The following is a 27,045-nucleotide window of genomic DNA, read 5'->3' on the forward strand; positions in this document are numbered from 1 at the left end:
TTATTATTGTTATTATTATTATTATTATTATTATTATTATTATTATTATTATTATTATTATTATTATTATTATTATTATTATTATTATTATTATTATTATTATTATTATTATTTTTGTAGGAATTTCGGATCTTCTCATTGAATGGACAAACAAAATGGATAGCTACAGATCCTAGAGGTCCTAAGCATCCTTCCTCGGAGATGATGAGATCTCCTAGAAAAAACAAAACGAAAATAACCATTCTACAATGGACAAAAAAAATTACATGTAATTAAGGTGGCCTTTACGAACAAAAATGATGTACTGAATTTCCTTAGCAGCTTCCATAGGAGTTCTAGTTTTGCCGCCGAAAATCCTAAGAATGCGTTCTTGCCATGTGTAGTAAATGGCAACTATCAAAGCACTTCTAATCACGCGTTTCCTCAAAGCCCTACCTCTGATGTGGGTTATGCTCCAATGAAGAACATCCCCTAAGTTACACGGAATAGCTGGCTGTGAGAGCCAACTCTTGAGGGCAGTCCAGAGCTGAGAAGACCATGAACAGGAAAAGAACAAGTGCTCAGTAGATTCACCACTATTCTCACACAAGGCACATCTATTTACATACATGAAGCCTTTATATTGGTAGTTATCGATGGTAAGGAGCTGGTTTAGAGCAACCAAAAGAGCAATGAACCATTGTTTTGGCAAAGCCATGCCCTCTGACACTGGTCGAATCCATGGATGTGTTCTTCCCTTAGGCCTGAAGAGGTTGTATATAGCATTCACATTGAAATTATTGATATGATGGACTTGCTCCAGGCGGTTAGGAACAAGTGAAGTGAAATCGTCCCTGCATTTTAGAACATTATGCCAGTACCATGAATGGGAGGCAGAATACTGAATAGACCAAAAATTTCTCCCCTTGAGAACATAGGCATCGACCCAACGAACCCAAATACTATGCGGCCTGTGATGGATTTTCCAGTATTATTATTATTATTATTATTATTATTATTATTATTATTATTATTATTATTATTATTATTATTATTATTATTATTATTATTATTATTATTATTATTATTATTATTGTTGTGATTATTATTATTGTTGTTGTGATTATTATTATTGTTGTTGTGATTATTATTATTGTTGTTGTTGTTGTTGTTGTTGTTGTTGTTGTTTTTTTTTTTTTTTTTTTTTTTTTGTAGTAGTAGTAGTAATAATAATTATAATTTATTATTATTATTATGAAGGGATGCGCGCAGCTTTCATTAAAATAAAAATAAAAGTTTACATGAAATTGGTGGGAAGCCGAGAGACAATCTGGGCTCCCACACCCTTAGCAATAGCAAAGCTAAGTCTAGTAAAAATGTAAGCGGCCACTCGAGCCCCGCATCCCGAGATAACGAGAATTTCGGATCCGTTTGAGCAAGGCAACAAAGATCCGAACCCAGCTCCCAAGTGAAGAGAAAGAGAAAGGTAGGAAACCATAACCCGCCATCGCGCACATACTTAGCACACTTTCGCCGAGCAAAGATCGGGCCGACAACCCGCCCGCCCAAAATATGCCAACCGGCCCGAGTCAAAGGTAAAGAACCCGTGGGTTCGACGCACACATCACGCCCCGTCCCAAGAATAAAGCAATACATCCGCAGGACGAAGAGAGCCACCATGCCCATCAACCAAACCGATATCAACCTCCTTCCCCGCAGTAATACCAGATCTATAGCAGATGTCGAAAAGAGTGTCCCGGACAAGGTTATGCCGATGTTTAACGCCCACAAGACCAGAGACAAGAAACAGCGTGGTCCCCAAAAACATCCCCAAAAAAAAACCCGAGAGCAAGCAGACGGGGCCTAGATACCGTGAATAATGGAACACCCAGGACGATACCAGGCACACTACGGTAAGTCCTCCCGTTCATAGTCCGACCCAACCCCGAGATAGGAACAACACGTAACCAATCGAGGAGTGAGAACCTGCCGAGGCGCCAGTAAAGCAAGCCGGGCGCGGTGTCAAAGAGAAAACAGACTCTGAGGCAGCAGCAACCGTCGTGAAATAAATGTCTGCCAATTTCTTCATAAGTTTGGGGGCAGCAATTTCACTAGGGTTACCTAAGATACCAGATCCTGTAGTCGCAGTAAACACCCGCGCGGCATCATCAAAGGCAAGGCCACCAGCTACAATACCAGAAGGGCCGAGGTGCTTAGCCTGCAAACCAGCAGACTGCAAACGGGACGCAATAAAAGCATAAAATAAAACATCTCCCGCCGCATAGACACAAAGACCACCAAGATGAAAAGGGAATGTGGCAAGGCGCCACTGCCAATCCCCAAAACCCGGCCCAGACGCGGTGACAATACGTTCCAAGCTGGAACGAAGAGCGACATCAAAAGAAAGATGGACCGACCCAAAAACACTAGGGGAGCAAGTACGAAGTGAGAAATAGAGCTTAGAAATACCAGTACAAGCTCGAAGTAGAAGCAACTCACACTACAGGTCCTTAATCCTCGCAACCAAGTCCATTAGCTCAATGATCTTAGATACTCTCTTCGCCACAATCTCACTGCCAAAATCAGGACAAGTAGTGACAGGTCCACCCAAAACTGTAACACCACGCAATGGCCGAGAAATAGAAGGGGGGAAAACCCCAGGAAGCCGACTCTGAGGATCCTCAACAGGCCAAAAGACCTCCGTCTTGGAGACATTAAGATGCAGTCCAAAACGAGGGCCATCCACCATAATCAAATCCAAGACCTTCCCCACCTCCAAAGTATCACCCACGATGGTGCCATCATCTAAGTACCACGCCTGCATAGTAAGGTCAAAAGTGTCCCAGATCTTGCATACTAAGGGATGCAAAACCAAAACGAAAAGCAAAGGGCCCAACGGATCACCCTGCTGGACACCCTGATAAGACCACAAGCAGTGCTCCCCATAAAAAAGACGGGCAGGGCTGGAATAACAAAACTCCACCCAACGGGAAAGAACCGGGCAACGACGGCGGATCTCCTGAAGCATGGTCGCACGATCAACAAGGTTGAACGCATTCTGGAACTCAACCAGCAACATAGAAAGCCCCACCTCAGCACCCCGAGCCTCAATGAGCCGGTTCAAGGCATGCAAGATAGCCTCTCCTCCACCGGACACACCCACCCCAAACTGAAGTCCATCAAAATAAGAAGATAAAGAAGGACCAACCATAAAAGCACCAACCTTAGAGACAAGCCGTCTCCAGACCGTACCAACAACAATAGGACGAACCCCACCACCCGGTTTAATGAGTGGCGTGAGAGGGGCGCTGGCAATGTACTCACCCAGAGGAAGAGGACACCGGCCCTCAAGAAAAAGATTAACCACCCTAGTAATAGAAGTGATCAAATAATCAGAGATAGCCACAACAGCGCCACTCAAATAGTCCATAAGGTGCTGGGCACGGAAACCATCCCGCCCACAAGAAGTACCGCGTAGGAAGCTCCGAATCATATCCAAAACCACCGCTGAAGAGGCAACCAGAGGATGATGATCCCCAGACAAAGGAGGCAATGAAGTAGGTGGTGCGACAGGATGCTTCTTACGCAAGGCCACAAGAGTGGCATCGGAATAGGTAGCGACCCCAGAGGAAGAAAGCACCCGAACAACAGCAGTATAATGACCATCACAAATCTTCCGCCGACATTGACGGAGGTTAAGCTCACTCAAATCCAGATCCTCCTCCACATGAAACAAAGAAGGACCCTCATCAAAACACTCCTACAACAGCTGCAAACTCCCCCCCCCCCCAGGTACCCCCAAGCAAGGATTGCCCTGGTAATACTCTCCTCCTGACGCTGGCGCCGAATAGCAGTCCTACACTCAACATTACTTTGAGGAACGAAAGTCTTAAGCAGACAAAGCGGTAAAACAAGCAAACGAACCCAGCGGGAGAGATCACTAGGGGAACTAGCAACATCATCCAGGGCTCCTTTCAAAGCCCGAGCAAACCCAAGACGACACTTAGGAGGAATATATTTCACGGTGCGAAGGCCCAAAGACAATAAACGATCAATAGAAGATATAGACCACTGAACAAGCTCAACACCATCATCAGAAGAAACCGAAGAAGAAGGAGCCAAAGGTCTCGGAATACCATAAATATGAAAACTGTAGAGGCCATCAACACACTCCGGATGCATCACAATATCACCCCGACTATGCCGACATCTAGCGCGAATGGTACGGGTCATAAAGCACACCCCACACAACCAGAGCCCCATCCGTCTCAAAACACTCTCGGCATTGAAATAAACAGTCAAACTATCAGTAAGAGTTGACGCGTAAGTTCAAACGCACCATTATGGCAATGTCGGTCTTGAAAATGTTTCTGCCAAGATGCCTTAGTAAGGCCCTTACCAAAACCATCCCGACACGCATGAAGACTCAAAAAAGGACAATGGTACCGCACAAGCTCATACATGAATGAAGCCCTCCTCACCTGCACAGTAAACAACCCACAGCCGTGACAAGATAGTACAGGCAGCAAGTGCTAGTAGTCGACCGGAGCTCCGGCAAAGACGACCACACAAAAACCCAACCACACTACACACACACGACAAACCCGAAACACACAAGCCACAACCCAAGCGATGGCAATGTACTGCCACTGAAACCACCAGGTCAGTAGTTAACACCAACCAGCAGCAAGGCAATGAACAACAATACACCGGCAGGTTGTAGAAAAACAAAAGGAAAAATTTGAAATAAAAGAAAGAAGAAAAACGGAAGCAAACCGCAGGCACGTGCAAAGAAGACTGCCGACGGGGGGTAGTTACTAGCCGGCCAATATCCTCCCTCCGACGTGATCAGAGGACCATTACCACCCCGAAACCGAAAGCAGTCGAAAACCCGAAAACCCGCAAAATAGATCACATTTACCAGTAAGAGCAACAACAGACCGGAGAAAGCCGCCGGAGAAGTGGTTGTTAGACGGAAATAACGACGAAGGCAGATGGGAGCAAGCGACAACAGCCACGGCGCACGAACCCTAAAATCAAAAGACGCCCTAAAAGATAAAAGAAACGATGCCTAACTGAAATTATTATTATTATTATTATTATTATTATTATTATTATTATTATTATTATTATTATTATTATTATTATTATTATTATTATTATTATTATTATTATTATTATTATTATTATTATTATTATTATTATTATTATTATTATTATTATTATTATTATTATTATTATTATTATTATTATTATTATTATTATTATTATTATTATTATTATTATTATTATTATTATTATTATTATTATTATTATTATTATTATTATTATTAAGATTTCGGATCATATGAGAATGGCACAAGCGTGAGAACCGTGAGAACGCGCGTCAGTCGTTGGATCTTGTCTGACGCGGCTAATCTAAGGGCCTATAACGCGCGCTGCTTTACCAAAACTTGAGGGCTTTGTCTTTCTTTTTCACTGAAATCTACCTCGCGCTTCTTCGTTAAGCTTTCAACCATGGAGTCCGACCTTCTTTGTTAAGCTTTCAACTATTTCTCTCTCCTTATTCTCTGTGGAGTTGCATTTTCGTCTTTCTGTTGGATTTTCTCTTACCTATTTCGTCATGAAGGTGAGTACTGTTTAGCTTCAAGCTTTTCTTGATTTCGTCGTTAATTTATGTAACTCTACTGTAATCTAAAATAATGTTTCTTATGTTCATTTTGCCGGATTATTTATTTTATTGATGAATTTTGAGTTCAGTATTGTTTTTAAAATCGAAATTTGTGTTTTCATTTGCATGCTATCGGAATTTGTATTTGTCGCATTGTTTGTTGATTTCGTAACTTGCTTATACATTTCGATTTGTTTGTTGTTCTTTAGTTTTATCTAATTTGTGCTTTTTTGAATTTTTGTTGAATTTAAAGTACTTTTAACGTACGTAGCATCAATTTAAGACCACATGCAAAAGGTCATAATTGAGTGCACATTATTGTTGTAGATCATGTACATTTCTGATGGGGCATATTCTGCACCGCTGACCAAGTCAAGATATTGAGCAAGGTCAAAGATATCCACAGCAAATCAACGACTTAGACAAATTTTTAGCCGATGCGGCCCCTCGGCTGTCGGCTGGTCTCGGATGGCAACCCGCCAAATGCCCGGGGCACATATCCGCGTACTCATATCCAAGAACCCTCGGTCGGCCTGCCATAGGTCCATCGGCCGAGGGTAGAACGGTCTTTTCACCTGCTAGCCACTTGGCCACTTGGCCACTACGTGACAAAAGGTGAAAGACTATAAATACTCCTCAACCTTCATTGAGGAAAGGATCCACATTTTAACCTAAGAAACACTATTCATCTGGTATTATCTTCCTTATCTCTCTACAATATACATTTAGTCAAGTAACAACAACTTATCCCATAAGTTTACTGACTTGAGCGTCGGAGTGAGTTCGCTCGGCCCCAAGCCGAGCCCTCGCTTGTTCATCGTTTCAGAGACCGAAAGGAGGATTCAAGCAAAGACGTCATTCTACGAGCTACGAGTGGTAACAAATATCGCTCGGAATTACACCCGGAACAATTGGCGCCGTCTGTGGGGAATCGCTGCTAGAAGCTAGTCACATTCATTCCCAAAAAAAAAAAAAAAAAAAAAAACAAAAACCCACCCAAAAAGCTAAGAGGATGTCGAAACAACAAGACGCAGTCGTGACCGACGAAACCGCACTCTACCAAGATGATACCTTCAACAATTGCCGAGTCGTGCGGCCTTCCACCGGCGGAGTAATCCAACCGGAGTTCGGGATGCCAATAATACCAGACACGCCGCTACCCGCCAACCAGGTCACCATCATGGGACATGTGGTTGACGTAGCAAACCGAAAATGCTCCCGGACCTAATTGGTAATACGCCCGCTCACACCGTCACGCCGACAAGAGCGGCGAAACCGTCCAGAGACCGGGGCTCGAAATGTGACTCCGAGAAATTTGAACGGAGCACTAGGAGAAGCCGACCCGTCAAGTCGCTGGGAGCCCAAAGTGGGCGCGGTAGACCTAAGTCCTTCCCGCACTCATGGGAGGATAGCGTCCCGCATTTTGCATGAACGAGGCTTACCCCAAAGGAGCTGAGGAGTCCGACTCGGCAGAGTTGGAGAAGAAGCCCGAGTCGAAGAAGGAGTCCTTCCCGCTACGAGGGGAGGAGCCGGACTAGGAACGCGAGGAGCCGATCGCCGCGTGTCGTTCGACACGTGGTCGACAGCCCCCGCGCGCCTACGTCCAAGAAGTCCAGTGCCAACTAAGCTCAAGTTGCCACCCATATCATACAAAGGAGATAGTGATCCAACCGACCACGCCGAGGCTTTCGAGTCTTACATGTCGGTATGGGAGCAGCCCGATGAGGTCCGGTGCCGAGTTTTCCCAACAACTCTGCATGGGATGGCTCAAAGTTGGTACAAGGGGCTTCCCGACGGCTCGGTATACTATTACGCCGACCTAAGGGACGCCTTTTTAGCCCAAAGACTCTTGCAACAAGAGAAGGGCCGTGGAGACGCGACCTCCTAACTATCAAACAGAGGGGGCGAGTCTCTACGAAGCTATGTGAAGAGATTCGACGGAAAGGTCCAGCAGATTCGAGAAATTAATCCCGAACTGGCGGCCTTCGCGCTGATGAAGGGCCTCCCAAGGGGAGACTTAAAAAACGAGCTCATTAAGTGCGGAGGCCTGGGTTTGGATGCCGCCAGGAAGATGGCCGACCAAGCCATCAAGGTAGAGGACTATCACAAGACCTGGGTAGGCCCCAGCGAGGCCGAGCACTCAGAAAAGAAGAGCCGCCGGGAGGACAACCCGGATGAAGGACGCCGTGACAACAATGGGTCACGGTCCGATGAAAGACGCCATGACAACAACGGGTCACGGTCTGATGAAAAACGCCGTGACAATAATAGGTCACTACCGACAAATCGCCAGAAACAGGGCTCGACGGCGCCGGGTGGAGTTCGGGAACGTACCACCGGAGGCGGTATAATGATAAAACCCCTCTCGTCGTATCGCCCGCCGAGGTCTTCGCCCGAGCAAAACGAGGGCCAGAAGTGGGAGAGACCCCCCAAGCCAAAAAGTGACGGTGACACGAGCCAGTACTGTGAGTACCACGGCCACACCGGCCATTTAACCAACGACTGCCGACATCTGAAGAATGCCATTGAAGAGCTGATCCGGAAGGGGAGCCTCGGCAAGTACGTTGCCAAAGGCCAAAAGACTGACGCCGGCAGTTCAGATAAGAAATCCGTCTTCGAACGGATAGGAGTGATCCATGTTGTCATCGGGGGCAACGAGAACGGAGGGTCCGCTCATGGGCACAAACGACACCTGAACGAGCTATATCAGGCCATCAACTTTGTGCCCAACACAGCGATCCTCTCTTCCAACATCCCCGACATGACTATTGGAAGGAAGGACTACGAAGGAGTCATCGCTCCTCACAGCGACCCACTTGTAGTCAATTTGGACATATCCAACCACCTGGTCAAGAGGTGCCTGATTGACACAGGCGCATACACGAACATCATGTTCAGGGAGTGCTTCCTCAGCCTCGGCCTGAAAGTCAAGGACTTGAGCCCCTGCACCAACCCACTATACGCCTTCTTCTGGGCGGCCGGTACCACTGGGATCAATCAGACTCCCGGTGACGTTCGGCGAAGGGAATGCGGCTAAGAATGTCCTAGCTGAGTTCGTGGTCATCGACGGCTCGTCCGCCTACAACGTTCTCATAGGCCGAGTCACCCTGAGCGAGGCCGACACAGTGATGTCCATCCGGCCCTAACATCGATGTATGTCTCGGACGGGGAAGCGCATAAGCTCGTCTCCAAAGACGAGAAAGACGAGGTGGTCAACGTCCGGATAGCGCGGAGGATGCAACATGCAATCCCTCAAAGTGGCAAAGAAATCAGAGAAAGGGAAAAGTCTATCCTTACAACAGGAGGGCGACCTCATGGATGTAACTAGCGGCTGACTGGGAAGGTGTGCCTTTGATGAGCCATTGGAACACCGATAACTAAGAAAATACTTTGTATAGCGGCGGAGGTGTCCAAACCCATTGTGGACACCCCAACGCACGATCATAACAAACAAATGAATCACCCAAGTTTTCCATCGAAGTGTTTGTCCCCTCCACAATTGCCACCAGGCGGGCACTCAAAGAGAAGAATTGCTATCGAGCCATAACCCCGATTACCCCGGCCTTAGCCGAGAGCGACGGGGACACAATGACCGATACGCTAGAAGAATTGCTATCGAGCCATAACCCCGATTACCTCGGCCTTAGCCGAGAGCGACGGGGACACAATGACCGATACGCTAGAACAATTGCTATCGAGCCATAACCCCGATTACCTCGGCCTTAGCCGAGAGCGACGGGGACACAATGACCGATACGCTAGAAGAATTGCTATCGATCCATAACCCCGATTACCTCGGCCTTAGCCGAGAGCGACGGGGACACAATGACCGATACGCTAGAAGAATTGCTATCGAGCCATAACCCCGATTACCTCGGCCTTAGCCGAGAGCGACGGGGACACAATGACCGATACGCTAGAAGAATTGCTATCGAGCCATAACCCCGATTACCTCGGCCTTAGCCGAGAGCCACGGGGACACAATGACCGATACGCTAGAAGAATTGCTATCGAGCCATAACCCCGATTACCTCGGCCTTAGCCGAGAGCGACGGGGACACAATGACCGATACGCTAGAAGAATTGCTATCGAGCTATAACCCCGATTACCTCGGCCTTAGCCGAGAGCGACGGGGACACAATGACCGATACGCTAGAAGAAATACTACCGAGTCATAGCCCCGATTATCTCGGCTTTAGCCGAGAGCAACGGGGACACAATGACCGAGAATGAAAGAGGAGGCGACCAATGTGTCATGTTTAAAAAGACGTTAAACACAGTGAGATATGCATTCTAACTGCCTCGGCCATGCCGACGGTAAAAACGAAGGCACTCAATTAATGACGCAAAAAGACAAGTGAAGAATGATGATCAAATCCCCGGCCAAAGCCGAGGACCGATAATAAAACTTTATTGAAAATAATTGCAAGGAGAGTACAGACGACGGCCGTCCCCATAAGGATAGCCTAAACTCTACCTACCAAAGCTTTACAAAAAGCGAGGAAACAAAAAAAAAAAAAAAGGTTACAGACTTGTGATTTGAAGCGCCAAAAGATGGCAGGGAGAGAAGGCTCAATAATTGGCCCCCGAACAGCTAAAGCTATCCGAGACGCCGGGTGAGTCTGGTGACGACCGCCCGTCTCCCTATGCCTCGTTTCGCCCTCCATCGCAGCAAAGAGCATCTTCGGTGGCCGGCTCGTAAGAGGGCTCGACGTTTTCAAGTGCCTTTAGCCCTCGGCCTCCTTCACCTTTGCATCATAGGCCGCCTTGGCCTCAACTATCTGAGCCGCCTTCGCCGCCTCCGTCTTCTCTCGCAGCCGCCGCGCCTCCGCAAAGACGCCCATCTCGTCCGTAAGCTGGTCAAATTTATCCCACGGGAAGGAGCCCTCGGGAACGAGCTTTTGATTGCCTCCCGGTCGCCTCCTCAGCCTGGTCCCGGAATTGGGCGCACATTTTAGGGAGAAGATCATCTTGAAGCATTTCAATATCCTTCTCCTTTTGAGCAAGGGTAGCCTGCGCGTCCCTGAGCGCCTCCGCCTGGTTATGGAACAGATCCTTCCACTCTTCCCTCTTGGCAACCACGGCGTCATAAGCGCCTTGTAGACCGTCCCGCTCCTCCATCATCTTGGCGGTGGCGGCATCGCTTCTCAACTTTGGCCCTCTCGGCCCCTAGCAGCTTCTCGCCATTTCCTCCACGCGCTTCTTGGCAAAGAAAGAGATCCAGTTTAGCCTTCCCGCTTCCCCTTTGCGGCGAGAGAGATCAAGTTTAAGCTTTGCGATCGGTGGCGCACTTGGGCCATGGTCTTCTCCCCGCTCCATGATGTGGGAGCCGGCTTGTTGGGTCCACTTGGCCAGCCTCTTATATAGTTTCACACCCCTCGCCACAAGCTCGAAGGGAGGAATCTTCCGAGCCGAGGAGTCAACGATGACATTTCGTCACCCGCCTTCTCAATAGCCTTCTCAGTCGCTTCCCTAATTGCCGTTCGGTGAGAACGGCGGCCGCCGAAGGAGGATCTACAAAAATTTACACAGAGCATCCATGTCACCATGCATTGACACATCGGAAAGCCGGTCATCTGGGATGTCCAACGAACCAGCTAAATCCGAACCACAAGTTAGATCCGTACGGTCGGACCCTCTTCGTACGAGGGCCGGTGAGTCGATCTTCTCCCAAAGAACGATGGAAGCAGACGGAGGCTCTTTTCTCTTCTTCGGAGGAGAAAGGCCCTTAGCAACGGTCACCGCCCCATCAGTGATTTCGATGACCTCCCACAGCTCCTTCGAACCACCGGGGTCGAAGAGGAGCCGGCATAGACGCCGCCGCCAACCTCGGACGTGCCTTCTTTGTTCTCTTTGGCACGCCTCCGAGAACCCTTGCTCGTGCCGCCGGATCCGGTGACTTCACCGCTTATCTATGAGTTCGTTGGGAGACGGTCTACGATCACGCAAGTCGGCCCGTAGGATACTGTTCAACGACCTTCCCGTCCTTATCAAGCCCCAACCTCCGCAAGGTCCTCTCGCATGATCCTGGCCAAACCGGTCGCAAGAAATCAAACAAAGGTTACATAAAAGGAGTAAAACAAAGCTCTGAAACAAGAGCATAACAGGCAAAGAGGGGCCTCACACCGACCCCACTCACCCCGGGCCGAGGGACGGTATGAGGCCGACGCGGCATAGCGACTCATCCTCGAAGAATAATCCGAGTCTGGGGCAGCCATCCCTTCTCAAAGATCAAACAAGTGATCGCCCGCTTCTCATCCGCAGAAGAGGGACCATCAAGCGTCCATCTTAACCTTACCCCGGAGATACATTCCTCATACTCTTCCCGGTCCTCACACCGCAAGTAAACAGGCTCGAAAACCGAGGCAATGGGTAGTCCTCCCAAGACTTGAACATACACCCATCGCCGTTGCCAGTCCTTGCAAGAAGTAAGTCTGGACACGGAGACGAAGCCTGGCTCCGCCTGCACGCTGTACCACCCCACTTTACCGGCGATTGACGGCCGTAGATGATGAAGGCGGCGGAATAAGTTGACTGTCGGGATCTCCCCCCTAAAAAGACAGAGCCACACAAAGCCGACTATCGTCCTCATGGCCAACGGATGCAGTTGGGCCACAGCGACGTTCATAGCTTTGATGATGGCCATGACGTATTTATTCAAAGGAAACCGTAACCCATACTCCAGGTGCCTGATGTACACGCCGATGTGACCCGGTGGAGGGCAACAGACCGCCTGACCCTCCTTAGGGATAACGATCTTGTACCCCTCACCGAAGGAGAAATGACCTCCGAAAAATGTTTCGCCGGAACAACTGGCGAACTTATGGGCCCAAGCACGGTCAAGACCAGTCGTGCAGGCCTCGCCATGATCCGGGATAGACAGCCTCTCACCATCAGACGGAGTCCTCTCATCATCATCAGCGTCATCATCCTCATCCTCCCACTCCTCCAAAATTGGTGGATCGACTACGGGAGAAGGAGACCTAGGGCCCCCAAACCTTATCGGGATGGCGTCTAGTATCCCCTCCCCATCAAGACGCGACGGGGAACCCCCCGGCGCAGAAGTGCTAGTCCCGACGTCAGCAGAAGACATAATAGCAATAATTACTGAACAAAATAAAAAGTGAAGAAATTTGTTTGTTTACCTTGAAGAAAAACACTCGCCAGAGTAACAACTCTGAAAATTAGAAGACAAAGAAGCCCTTGAAAGTTTAGAGAGAAGAAAATTTTGGAGAATGAAATTGGTGGCCAATTTCACGGAATAACTGCCCTATTTATAGGGAAAAGCCCATAAGGAAGGACCAATCAGCAAACAGCCCATGAAGCGTCAACCAATCAGCGTGCAAACACGTGTCGGACATGCAACCACGGGATGTCAATCGTTGCAACAGTTGAACGTCAATCAATGCAACAGTGACCAAGCGTCTTCAACACGCCCATTCACATCTCTCCGCCTATTCACCTTCCTCAGCAAATTCCCAAGCATCTGTCCTCCGCCGGCCACATGATCAACCAAGCTAGGTAGCGCCGGCCGGGGGCAAGCAAAAACAACCGGCTCTCTCAACCCTGGTCTCGGCCAGCGTCAGTTTCTTTTCCACATCGGATGCCCTTTACACATCCATGTGGAGGGGGGATATGGTACGGCCTAAGAAAGACCAGGCCGAGGTAAAAGAAGCCGACGCAGTAGAAGAAGCCGATGCAGAAAATTTTTTACAAATTACTTACGCAGAATATACGCTCAAACATACATCGGAGCCCATACCACGGCATAGACTACGCTGGGGGCAAATTGATGGGGCATATTCTGCACCGCTGACCAAGTCAACATATTGAGCAAGGTCAAAGATATCCACAAGCAAGTCAACGACTTAGACAATTTTAGCCGATGCGGCCCCTCCCTCGGTCACTGGTCTCGGATGGCAACCCGCCACCGGGGCACATATCCGCGTACTCATATCCAAGAACCCTCGGTCGGCCTGCCATAGGTCCATCGGCCGAGGGTAGAACGGTCTTTTCACCTGCTAGCCACTTGGCCACTTGGCCACTACGTGACAAAAGGTGAAAGACTATAAATACTCCTCAACCTTCATTGAGGAAAGGATCCACATTTTAACCTAAGAAATACTATTCATCTGGTATTATCTTCCTTATCTCTCTACAATATACATTTAGTCAAGTAACAACAACTTATCCCATAAGTTTACTGACTTGAGCGTCGGAGTGAGTTCGCTCGGCCCCAAGCCGAGCCTCGCCTTGTTCATCGTTTCAGGAGACCGAAAGGAGGATTCAAGCAAAGACGTCATTCTACGAGCTACGAGTGGTAACAAATATCTGCTCTGGAATTACACCCGGAACAATTTCAATAAAACTGATAGGACATTTCTTCGTGAAACGTGTACAACACAACAGAACTGATTAATATTACATGCAAAACTACTTTCAGTTATTGAAGCGCAAAGGCGATCCTGGAACTGTTACACGCCGTATTTCTCCGAGGTTGAACAACCTCAATCCTACTGTTGATGATCCTACTCCAACGTTCTCCCGTATTACCACCCGGATGTCACCTAGAAGTTTTGTTGATGTCCTTCGATACCTTGATTACAACCAATGGTGTGCTCTGGAAGAGATTGGTTTTTCTTCATTGTTTTGGCTAAGGGTTACAAGGCTTCCTTTACGCCTTGGTTATTGGTTAATTGAGAACTACAACCCGTATTCGGATTTCATCATTCTACCTGATAAACAGCGCTTTCGTGTTTCTGCTTCTTGTATTCATGATGCTGTTGGCCTCCCAATTGGAGGAAAACCTGTTTTACTTTCATCTTTGTAGTGATGAAGATGCAGAATGTGATGCGTTTTACGCGCATTGGAAAGCTCAATTTCATGTTGATGGTCAAGTGGATATCAAGACCCTTGCAGAGCATATTATTTGTCATGATGATTACAGTGATCAATTTAAGATTAATTTTGTGGTGCTTCTTTGTGTCTTTGTTAATGCGCAACAATCGAAGCCGTTCGTCAATCACCATGTACTAAAATCGCCGAGGAATGTGTCCGCCATTGGTCGGTCACCTTGATTGGTGTCAATTTGTCATGGAGAGTTTGCGGTATAACACAAAGGATTGGGTCAAGAAGGGGAAGAAGAATCACTTTGGTGGACCTCTCCTGTTTCTAATGGTACAAATCTTATGCGTTACATTTATTGTTAGTTATTATGGTTTTAAAACCTGCCATTTTCCAGTTATAATCCTGTTTTTACTTGCAGCTTGTTTATGTTGACCGTGTTGTCCATGAAAAACGATTCGTAGAAAGAGATTACTATACTCTTTTGAATTGGACATCTCACTTGCACTTTTCTCAAGGGAAAAGGAGATGGAAGCTGGTCAGTTTGGTCTTGGTCGTGTAAAAGGTCGATTGATGGAAAGAATTAGATTTTCTAATCCATGTAGACAAGTGGTTGAAAAAGTGCGGAGAGTGTCGAGGGATGTTAGTACTGATACAAAATCTCCAATTTCATACTCGTCTCCGGAGGTATATCCATTGATTCTTGAAGTATTCACTATTCCTTTTCAAGATTCACTTTGAAATATTTTCTTTGTACCTTCATAGTACTAAAGATGTACCTTCATAGTACTAAATATGTACCTTCATACTGTGCCTTGTCCAGGAGTTTGCGAGATGACTACATTGCTTCAAAGAAAGAGAGTCATGGAAGATATGGTTGTGTTAGATGAGAAATACGCGGTTGGTTTGCAATGTTTCCCAGGTGAAGAGTGTGTCAAACAGGCCCATTCGGCAACTGAATTTGTATATTTGACATATGGTGGTGGTACCGAAGATGTGTCGTGTGCACCGCCGTGGGAATCCAAAGACACTAGATGAGGATGAACAGTTTATTCTTTGTAGCAAATGCAGTGAGAAAGCGTACAAATTGAAACTTGCTCGTGCTAAACACAGAGAACAATGTGCTAAGTGGAGAAATTCATTTGTACCTCCACCGGTGAATTTTCGTTCGATTTAGGGTTGGAGAAAGACTTTGCTGAGAGTGAGGCAAGGTTAGCCGCAGCTAAAGGGGTTAAACGGGATTGCCGTGTCACTGGTGAATCTTCTTCAGCTACCAAAAGGGTTCATTTCATGGCAAGTCCTTCTTATATACCTCAATCCAAAGAACAAGCAACAGTCATCTCGTTTTGATCCGTTGTTTTTCGCTATCCAAGATGACACCAATGTGTTAACGCCTCTTACTGCGGTTCACCTTCAAGTGGGTGATTGTTTTCTCAGTGACCGGGGCATTAACAATCGTCGTTCCAGGTAATCTAAAATGTGAACTTGTTAAATTAACATTTTGTGAATGTCATTTTCACTGTTTCACTCCTGACAAGTAATTTGTTATATTTTTTGCTCTAGTGAGCACTTATATTCGTACAAGACTTATTTTGCAACGCGAATGCATTTGTGGTCATTAAAGCCGTCTCAACATGTTTCGAGTGTTGTCATTGATTGATGGTCATCATATTTGAATTGTAAAGAGGAAGAAAACAATCTTGGTACTCCGAAGCGGTTCTTTTTTACCACGCTTGTGCATGTAAGTACATTTACATACACTCTTAAATGCTGTGTGTAATATGTATTTTGAAATATTGTACTTCCCTCTTTCGTTACTTTCCCATGCAGTCTGTATTAGCGAAACCCAGCCCAGGTTTAAGTGATGAAAAAATTTATGAATTATTCGAGGCTCGTGCAAACATGGAGTTGCAGCTTTTTCCGGGAATAGAAATAGCTTCTATCGCACTCGTAAGTTGTTATTATTTGCTTGACATACTTTGCAATTTTCTTTGCCATTGTTGTATTGCATTTTAAAAAAATTGAGACATACTATTATCGCATAAGTTCTTTCTTTTTTAGATTAATTCCAACTACTAAACTCATTTGAACCTCAACTTGTATATACCCATTTTATATTAAAAATATTCAGATTAGGCCAAAGTAGGATAAATGGCCATTTAACACAATGTTAATGCTATAATTTCTCAATGTACTTTCTAAACGTCCTAAATGTACTTTTAAAATATTTACAATGTTAATGTTGTAATTTCTCAATGTGGGGAATATCTTATATGCATGAGCAGTTGAAACTATATGCACACGTTGGGAACATAGACCATGAGTCATACTATCATTCCATGTCTACATTCTGCTTTTGTTTTATTTCAACTGCTTGAGTCAAAGGGAATTTTCTTTGCGCTTGTATTAAATAAGGTCACTTTATATTGCAATGTCCTGTTCTCATTTTTTACATGTGCCTCATGATTAGTTAAAATGTACCCTTTGAAGAGTTTGACTGTACTTATGGTTGTACGTCATTTGTTTTGTAATTTCAGTTTTTTTTCCCAATTGTACACGAGAAACACTTTTTCGTATACGTGGTTGACCTGGTGAGGAAGCGTTTCGTCATTCTTGACAACTCACTCTCAGATGAAGATGCCATCAAGAAATATGGTGTATCTCCACCGTTAACAAGATGTTTGAATTTGACACATTTTTGTTGTTCTATTGACTTTTGACTATTAGTCACGCTTAACACTGGTTTACAATGTTTTGTCATAGATTGATGCTTTTGGAAGGTTTTTGGGTGAGAACCCAAAACTTCGACTCTAGCAACATTGTGTTGGCTATGGATCCTATTGTTGCAAAGCTTAGTTGGAGAAATAACTACAATGTTGATGACTGTGGTATATACACAATGAGACACATGGAAACATTTATGGGATTAATCTCTTGGAAATGTGGCCTGATGAAAAATGATGTGAGTGTTGGTTCTTATTTTAAAGAAATTCATGTTCATTGTGTTTTGCCTATCTTGTTAATTGTTGACTTTTTTGCAATGAGCGTGCTTAAAGTGTTACGATACAAATATCTATGCACATTACTTATGTTCGAGCACAACGATTGCCATGAAACTGTTGCTGATCATGCGAAGAAGGGTCATTTCTCTAAAGCTAGTGATTACATTTAATGTTCGGGATATTATCTACGCAGTATGTTAGAATTTGTCCGATGACATCATTGTTCATGTAGTATGATGTTTTAAATTCTAGTGTACGTTAGTATGTGTAATGATTTGTAATTGCATAAGCAAAATGTTGAATTTGTGAACCAATGTTTTGTTGCACTTAATTAAAGTACTTTTTTGTCTATTTTTGGCGTGCTATTTACTTGAACGTTATTATCTCCTTGAATAGCGACTGAATTAGCAAAATAATATAATGTACATTTCAGGTCTGCTTTTAAATTTCTTCTGTAAAACAGTACATGCACATTATAAACATACATAATGGACATTTGAATTAAATTGAAAGCACATTTATTACTATTATACATTGAAAACAGGGAAATAGGTCTAAAATCACTTCAAAGATCTATCTATAACGACATCATAATCTAAGTATATGAATGAACTTTTGAAGTTTTCTATCTTATTAAACGATCACATGCATTACAATTTAATTAATATTTCATGTTCTTTTTAAAATAATTTAATGTTCCTTTAAATATAATATAATGTACATTTTCCAACAGTGCTTAATGATATTTTAGTTGCACCTAATTATCAAAAAATGCACATTATGATCATAGATTATGGACATTTAGAACTTTTAGAAAATACATTGACAAATTATAACATTACCATTGTGTTAAATGGCCATATATCCTAATTTGACCTAATCTGAAGTTTTAAATTATAAAATGGGTATATAAAAGTAGAGTATCAAATGAATGGTTCTAGTAGTTGGAATAAACAAAAAAAGAAAAATAAAATAAAAAATGGACTTGCGGAATTATAGTATGACCCAATTTTTTTTAAAAAAACCGCCACTTTAAACTTCTTCTCTTTAATATCTTATTACTTTTTGATAAACCTGTCAATTAAATTGTACCTGCACGTTTTCTCATTCTCAGATCGTTCATTTACTCTTATCGCTCTCTATCGGAATGAAGGTTATACTCTTTGCCTTTAATTATTTGCTAAAAACAACTGTGTTTACTTTTCATCTGCTTCGAATTTAACATAGTTTCCTTAGCTGTTAATGTTCGAAGATGTTCATTATAAATTAGTCCTACTATTATTTCTCAGGTTCATCAATATGTCTAAATTTATACGCATTGTTTCCTAATGATTTTGATGTACTTTGCTATGGCTTAATATTTTTAAATGTTTAGGATGTATTTTCTTCATGTACTTTTTTAATGTTTAACATTTACTTTCTGGATACGTGTCCTTCATATCAATATGTCGGAATTTATACGAATTGTTTGCTAATGATTTTGATGTAGTTTGTTACTAATGTTTAGCATTTACATTCTGGATACATGTGCTTCATATTAATATGTTGGAATTTGTACACATTATTTCCTAATAATTTTGATGTTCTTTGCTATGGCTTAATATTTAGGATGTATTTTCTTCATGTACTTTCTTAATGTTTAGCATGTTCTTTCTGGATATCTGTATTTTTAAAGGCTTTATGTTTCTGTCTTATATGTTTTTTTTTCTCTTTTTATTTTTTTAAAAAAACAACATTTAAAACTGAAGAACACAGATGTCACTATGGTTGTGCAAATCAGTCCGATTCACCTCTCTTTGTCAACCTCCATCAAGATTCAACACAGACTCTTCTTCTCTTTGAGATAATTGAAGTTTCGACAGTCCTACAATAGGAGTAGTACATCATCCTAGCATTTGTCATACTTTACAAACAGTTGACAAAAAAATTCTTCACATTGCGATAATTGATGTTGCCGATGCCCTACAATAGACGAGATTATTAATCGTCCTAGAGTTCGCCGCACTTCGTGTAGCATCTTAAAAAACTCCTCTTATCCTTTGTTGATTGATGTTCCCGACAACCCCATTGAAGATGGGATTGTTGATCCATCTTAATCGGCCACGCATTAAACATTTGTGAGGGACAAACATGACATTGTTAGGGCTACCTTAGGAACAAGTCATGCGAGAAGTGCCACCGATAGAAATTCTTGCTCATTTAATCTGAAACACCAATTCAAACGTCATATCAAACAGACCAGGTTTTCAACAAAAGCCCACTTCGCTAGCAAACACATAGCGGCTCTTCGTAAAGTGAGAAAATTAATTGCTGAACGGAATAAGGATGCGCCTACAAACGCTATTTCGTGTCATTCGGTTTAGGTGTGTTCCCGAAGATGAGGACTCTTCTTGTTTATGCAGCACCAGAGCGGGGTAAAAAAGAAAGAAATTGTCCGCCGATCGTCCATCTTTATATCCGAAAAACAGGGGAATCAATATCATTTTAGTAAGAGTCCTTCCCGTGAACCTCTCCTTGATGCTATTGACGACACGAATCCCTTCATACCTTTGACATCAATGCAATATCGGATTTCAAATTATGTGTTCACGGCCACGGCTGTGGATAACAGTTGGTAATTACATAGAAGATTAAATATTTTATATTCATTTACATAGTTCATCTTTACATATCTCTTCGCTAATCATAATTCTATTATGTTTTTTGTGCAAGAATACGTTATTTGAGTTCAAAAATAATGTCCTTGGTTGGGATCAACTGTTGTCATTAAAACCGTATCACTATATCTCAAGCTTTGTTATAGATTCTTGGTCGGCATATCTAAACTACAAAGAAAAGGATGGGAATCCAACCAATCCCACACGATTCTTTTTAGTACACTTGCATATGTAAGTTTGGTCATTGTTTTCACGTGTTTCAGTTTACTATTTCCAACATTTTCACATTACTAAAATTTTATCTTCATTGTGCAGTTGTTATTAATGAAGAACACAGGTGCTTCTATTGATGATCATCGTTACAAACCTTTCAAGCGCCGCATCGAAGTAGAATTAAATGAGTTTGAGTGGATTGATCTTCCATCCATTGAACTAGTGAGTCCCTCACTTCATTTAGTAATTGAAATTAAATTGAAGATATCGTAGTAGTCTATTTAAATAGAAGTCAGTGAATGTACTGTCAAAGTTTTCAAAATGTGCTATTACTTAACATGAAATTAACCTTTATTTGTCAGTGACCTTACAATTGTTTCTTTCCCTGATGCTAGTTCTTCTTCCCTATTGCTCTTGAGAATCATTTTGTGTTGTACGTTTTCGACACGCCAAGGAAATGTCTCATTATTCTTGACAACCGCATTAGAAGGGGGAGTGTCTTAGAAGAGTATGGTGATAGTGTACTTGAACTGGTAAATTTACATTCTCCTCAACTATGAATTATTATCGTTCACTTGCATTGGTAAATTCATGTATATTATGGTTCACCTCGTCTAATTTTTATTATTGTGTTACAGGGTGATGCTTTTGCACGGTTTTTGGGTGAAAATCAATCAACTATGGAGAAAAGTAATATAGTAATGGGCATGGATCCTACAATAGCAATGCTTCCATGGAGAAATAACAGAAATATTTTTGACTGTGGTATTTACACCATGAGGCACATGGAAACATTTATGGGAATAGCCACTTGGGACTGTGGACTGTCCAAAATTGATGTGAGTTTTACATTTTAATTGTAACTTATTTAGAACAAATCAATGTTATTTTGTTGGTTATTAAATTCTAATTTCATGTTTTTTTTTTTTTTTTTTTTTTTGCAGATGAGATCGTTGACAATGCTGAGATTCAAGTACCTATGCACGCTACTAACATTTGAGCACAACAAACAACGTAACAAAGATTATTAGACATGCATTAGCATGTAACGACATTCACAAATAGTTCCTGAATATGATTTATTAGTTTGCTTTTGTACTTTTGATCTTTGGCGTATGTACATTGAAGTTGTACTGGATGTGCATTCACCCAAGGTACTTGTTATAATGTACATTCTATAATGATCAGTTGTCCATTTTAAAGAAAACAAATGTTCACCAAAATCAATGATCTTCTTGCTTTAATACGAGAATGTTCATTTTAAGGAAAACAATTTTACATCCTGTGTAACTTTCTTGCTTTAGGATCTCACAATTGATACAATTAATTTATATCGTGCGTGGTCATTTTAATACAAGAATGTTCATTTTAAGGAAAACAAAAAAATATACTCCGTATACACCAATAGCAATATTCGAAATTGAGTAAATATGTACAATTAGTACGTAGTATTTTAATTTAACAAAAAAGTATATCATATGTTGCACACAATTTTCCTACTTGCCCAAATAACCCCAACACACGTAAATCTAAGGTGGACCTAATAATACCCTATTATGGAAGTATAGGCAATTTATGTTCAATTATAAAACACACAATTAGGTGTAAATCTAAAATAGATAAAAGGAATACTTCTTTCAAACAATCTTTCCAAAGAAAATAGTTCTTTCAACTACGGAGTATTAGGTAACTTCTCCATAAATTTTGGTTATACTCCACCTTCGTTTTCAATACTTCTTCATTGTCAGGTAATCACGTTCATTTACTAAATTGTCCTGAATTTCGTCCATTCTTTTGCTGTATTTCTTAGGTAATTATACTTGGTTGATTTAAATCATTGACAAAATCACCTGAAAATCACGCCTCTTTTGTTGGTTACATTTTTCATCGTTTTCAATTTAATTGGATGTTCATGTCAAGTTTAATGGGATGTTATTTATTGTTTACAATTGTGTGAGATTTTACGTGTGTTGGGATAATTGGGGCAAGTACGAAAATTGTGTACAACATATGAAATACGAGTAATAGGTAAATTAAAATACTAATTGTACAATTTACTCAATTTTGAATATTGCTCACAGTGTTCATCGTTTAATTAATAGTGTTTTTAAAGTTTACAGTATGATGTTCTAAATGCTATCGTCCAATGAACATTTTGGCATAACCATTTTAAATCTGTCTACAGAGCAAATCATGTCATTATTTTGCTTGGGATTGGTAACAAATTTTGAAGAGGAAGACAGAAAACAATTCATTGCACATCATCTTGATGCAAAGAAGACAATGCTAGGATGGCTATTCAATGGGAAGGACGCCATAATTGCAGGGGTGGAGGATAACTATGCAAAAAACACAGTACTACAAGATGAAACTTACATGCTACAAATCTTTCAAAAAGTTAATCAAGCTGACAAACATAACATGGAAGCAGTATGCAAGTGTTGGGCTAAGATGTTTATCCTACACAATGAGGAAGCCCGTTTAAGAGAGGAATATGAAAGCAGATTACAGACAAGCATTTCATTTGGGGTTAGAACGACTACCAGGGATAATGTAGTGGTTTTCCGAAGGTGTCTTTGTTACTTGACAGACAATCTCTTAACAAGGAGGACATTGCACCTGTTTCAATATCATTTGGCACCGGAGTTAGAAAATCTTGTTGTTGTAGACAGTGAAGAAAAAGATTTTGACTCTATCCCAACGTCAATTTCCCGACCAGCGGTCGAACTTGCTTTTATTCTATTAAATCAAACCGAGTAATATTATATATAAACAGGTGAGGTACATTTGAGTATAAGTTTTATATTTACCTCATACCCCTTGTACCTACTGTTGATTTTCAATGTCCATTCAGAATATAAGAATATAAGTACATTCTCTTATTTGTTAATGATATTTCATTATATTGACGTAGTACCTTTTGTAATTTTTGAATTTTCGATACATCATGAAAAGAATTGTCCCATCACTGTATTTACAATGTCCATTACGTGCAATAACAATGTACCATTTAAATTAAATAATATAAATTAATGCATCTAATAATTACACTCTCAGATGCAAGTTGTAAAATAATTCAGGTGAAAAGACACCACTATTCATGATTATTTACTTAAATGAGACATGTGTCAAATGGAAGTTGTAAACTAATGCATGTGAAAAGACAAATAATACTACACTCATAAATTGTAACTTCTCCTATTCTTATCCAAAGCAGTTTATATGTAAAACTCACTATAAATACTTACCTAAACTACTGTGGTAATTACAAAATCTAAGGAATACTCATACAAACCGTCTTCTTTGCCTTAAAAGGTACTCTAATTTTATTTTGTTTTTTTTTTTTTGTTCTTATTATTTTTTCCCTGCAAAAGAAATGCATATCTTCATGTAAATAAGTATATCGAATATTATTGCAAGAATAATGCAGTAATGAATAGTAATATGCTCTGGTAATTTATTTCATACAAATAAATGTTTTTATATAATGTATTCCTGCCAATGTCCATTGTCATGCCTTCAAAGGAACATTTATTTTATTGATAATGTTCATAGGAAATATTGTTGTGCACTTTGATATAGCATATATAAAAAATGTATTGAATGTTAATGACAGTAAACGACACAATACTATTTAATTAATATTAGAAATACTTACAAAAGCCATTCAAGACTGTTTCAAAATCACTTTAAATATAAAACTCACTATAAATACTTGTCTAAACAAGTGTGCTAATTACAAAATCTATGGAATAATCATATAGAAAACGTCTTCACTCCCTTGAAAAGGTGATCTGGTTTATGTAATATAGTAGCCTATATAACATTCAGATTATTTCATTTATAAGTATTATTTGATTAATCAGTATGTTTTTTAATCTTGTGAAAAGAAATATATACTATAGTCCCCAGATGAATTTAAAGTTGTTTCAGGTCTGAAAATCAAACTGCATTTGTGGCTCGAACGTTTTGCCAAAATTAAGTATAGTAGATATTTCAATCTGGCAATGTGCTTAATATTTGCAGGAGAAGATTATTTTACCTTTTTCTTTGTAATCTGTTTTTCACAATAACATTGTTTGCTCTTTGCATGATTATACAATGTGAAAGCCTACGTTAATTTGTTTTACCCTACAGTATGGCCTTAAATATGGTTGAAGTTGGTACTTCCCATACTGCATTAAGTTTATTGTCACTCTTTTTAAAATACGTTTATTTTTTGCCTGAACCAGAATATGAGTTCGGTTACCAATATGGAAATAATGTCGGATATCGAGCAAAAACTCGCTAATGTTGAGTATGATCTCTTTGAAACTAAACGTGAAAGAGATTCTTTGGATCAACATCTTATTAAGGTGCTTGGTCAAAACGAAGTATTAGAAGAACATTAGGAAGCGCGTACGAGAAGCGGAAATAGCCGAAATGAATGCAAAGTCACTACAACGAGAGGTTGGGCATTCTTTGAAGCGCGAGATGAAGTTTATCACGGCTGAAAGAGACAGCATAGCCCGACAACTTGAAGCTAATAGACAAAAACAGTACATGAGGTGACATGGACCGTCGGGTTTCTCACCGGTGTCACGGTTGTACGAGAATCATATGCTCTTCTTGATGGTGAAAAAACTATACCTTGGCCAGTGATCGTGAAGGCTATGGAATTAATAGACGGTTATAAGAGACATCTAAAGGAGGACTTGCTGGAGGGTGAGAGCAATGTTCATCCATCTTTGCAGATAGAAACGCGAAAAGCGTTAAGAACTTTGATGTTAATTTATGTATAATTATAATATGCGGTTAAGTTTAGGAACATATGCGTTTTGATTAAGTATTATTGTCAGAACATATTAGCAGTTTATTATGAATGTTTATTTGAATCTAAATTATTATCATCTACCTAAGCTTTAACTGTTTAGAATTGACCCATTCTAATGTAAAGCCAGTTACAAGACTGATCAACTATAATGTACTTTCAACATTTTAAAAATGTCCATACTACTATGTAACGATGTACCAAAGCTTTAACCCCGCATTTCTTTCAAAGATTATCCTCTTAAAATAAGGGAATGGGTTTGAGGTTGAACTAAGGCACATTGTCGCCTAATGCAACCATAAATCCTTGACTGTCCGTTTTAAGATACTCAACCCCCTAATTTTAATCACGTCCCCCAAAAGGGTTCACTCGTCCCCTCTAGGGTGTCTTTTTGTCTTGCCGCCTTCGAATGAGAAGCAAGGGAAAGGGTTTAGGGTTTGATTAGGGGGATCCGCGGTAGCGGTCCGCCTAATCAAACCCTAAACCCTTTCCCGTCCCGTTTTAGGATACCCGGCCCCTCAAAAAAGGGTTCACTCGTCCCCTCTAGGGTGTCTTTTTGTCTTGCCGCCTTCGAATGATAAGCAAGGGAAAGGGTTTAGGGTTTGATTAGAGGGATCCGTGGTAGCGGTCCGCCTAATGAAACCCTAAACCCTTTCCCGTCCCGTTTTAGGATACCCGGACCCCCCAAAAAAGGGTTCACTCGTCCCCTCTAGAGTGTCTTTTTGTCTTGCCGCCTTCGAATGACAGCCAAGGGAAAGGGTTTAGGGTTTGATTAGGGGGATCCGCAGTAGCGGTCCGCCTAATCAAACCCTAAACCCTTTCCCGTCCCGTTTTAGGATACCCAACCCCTCAAAAAAGGGTTCACTCGTCCCCTCTAGGGTGTCTTTTTGTCTTGCCGCCTTCGAATGATAAGCAAGGGAAAGGGTTTAGGATTTGATTAGAGGGATCCGCGGTAGCGGTCCGCCTAATCAAACCCTAAACCCTTTCCCGTCCCGTTTTAGGAAACCCGGCCCCCCCAAAAAAGGGTTCACTCGTCCCCTCTAGGGTGTCTTTTTGTCTTGCCGCCTTCGAATGAGAAGCAAGGGAAAGGGTTTAGGGTTTGATTAGGGGGATCCGCGGTAGCGGTCCGCCTAATCAAACCCTAAACCCTTTCCCGTCCCATTTTAGGATACCCGACCCCCCAAAAAAGGGTTCACTCGTCCCCTCTAGGGCGTCTTTTTGTCTTGCCGCCTTCGAATGAGAAGCAAGGGAAAGGGTTTAGGGTTTGATTAGGGGGATCCGCGGTAGCGGTCCGCCTAATCAAACCCTAAACCCTTTCCCGTCCCGTTTTAGGATACCCGGCCCCCAAAAAAGGGTTCACTCGTCCCCTCTAGGGTGTCTTTTTGTCTTGACGCCTTCGAATGAGAAGCAAGGGAAAGGGTTTAGGGTTTGATTAGGGGGATCCGCGGTAGCGGTCCGCCTAATCAAACCCTAAACCCTTTCCCGTCCCGTTTTAGGATACCCAACCCCTCAAAAAAGGGTTCACTCGTCCCCTCTAGGGTGTCTTTTTGTCTTGCCGCCTTCGAATGAGAAGCAAGGGAAAGGGTTTAGGGTTTGATTAGGGGGATCCGCGGTAGCGGTCCGCCTAATCAAACCCTAAACCCTTTCCCGTCCCGTTTTAGGATACCCGGCCCCTCAAAAAAGGGTTCACTCATCCCCTCTAGGGTGTCTTTTTGTCTTGCCGCCTTCGAATGAGAAGCAAGGGAAAGGGTTTAGGGTTTGATTAGGGGGATCCGCGGTAGGCTTCCGCCTAATCAAACCCTAAACCCTTTCCCGTCCCGTTTTAGGATACCCGGCCCCTCTAGGGTGTCTTTTTGTCTTGCCGCCTT

The 27,045-nt window shown here is 42.3% G+C and overlaps 1 protein-coding gene and 1 long non-coding RNA gene across 2 annotated transcripts; one reads left to right on the forward strand and one right to left on the reverse strand.

The window, feature by feature from the left end:
• Window positions 1–262: 262 nt before the first annotated feature.
• On the reverse strand, window positions 263–14,473 carry LOC141590185 (uncharacterized). Its single transcript, XM_074410791.1, has 4 exons — window positions 14,387–14,473; window positions 4,575–4,628; window positions 4,426–4,460; window positions 263–833 (listed from the first exon to the last, which is right to left on the reverse strand). Exons 1-4 carry the CDS (start codon window positions 14,471–14,473, stop codon window positions 263–265), a joined length of 747 nt encoding a protein of 248 aa, XP_074266892.1.
• A 1,682-nt stretch (window positions 14,474–16,155) lies between these two features.
• On the forward strand, window positions 16,156–17,165 carry LOC141591126 (uncharacterized). The gene is made up of 3 exons (XR_012520674.1): window positions 16,156–16,236; window positions 16,326–16,445; window positions 17,033–17,165. It is a non-coding gene; the product is annotated as an uncharacterized LOC141591126 (long non-coding RNA).
• Window positions 17,166–27,045: the final 9,880 nt, after the last annotated feature.

Source organism: Silene latifolia, chromosome 7, assembly GCF_048544455.1.
Source record: "Silene latifolia isolate original U9 population chromosome 7, ASM4854445v1, whole genome shotgun sequence".
Classification (NCBI taxonomy): Eukaryota; Viridiplantae; Streptophyta; class Magnoliopsida; order Caryophyllales; family Caryophyllaceae; genus Silene; species Silene latifolia.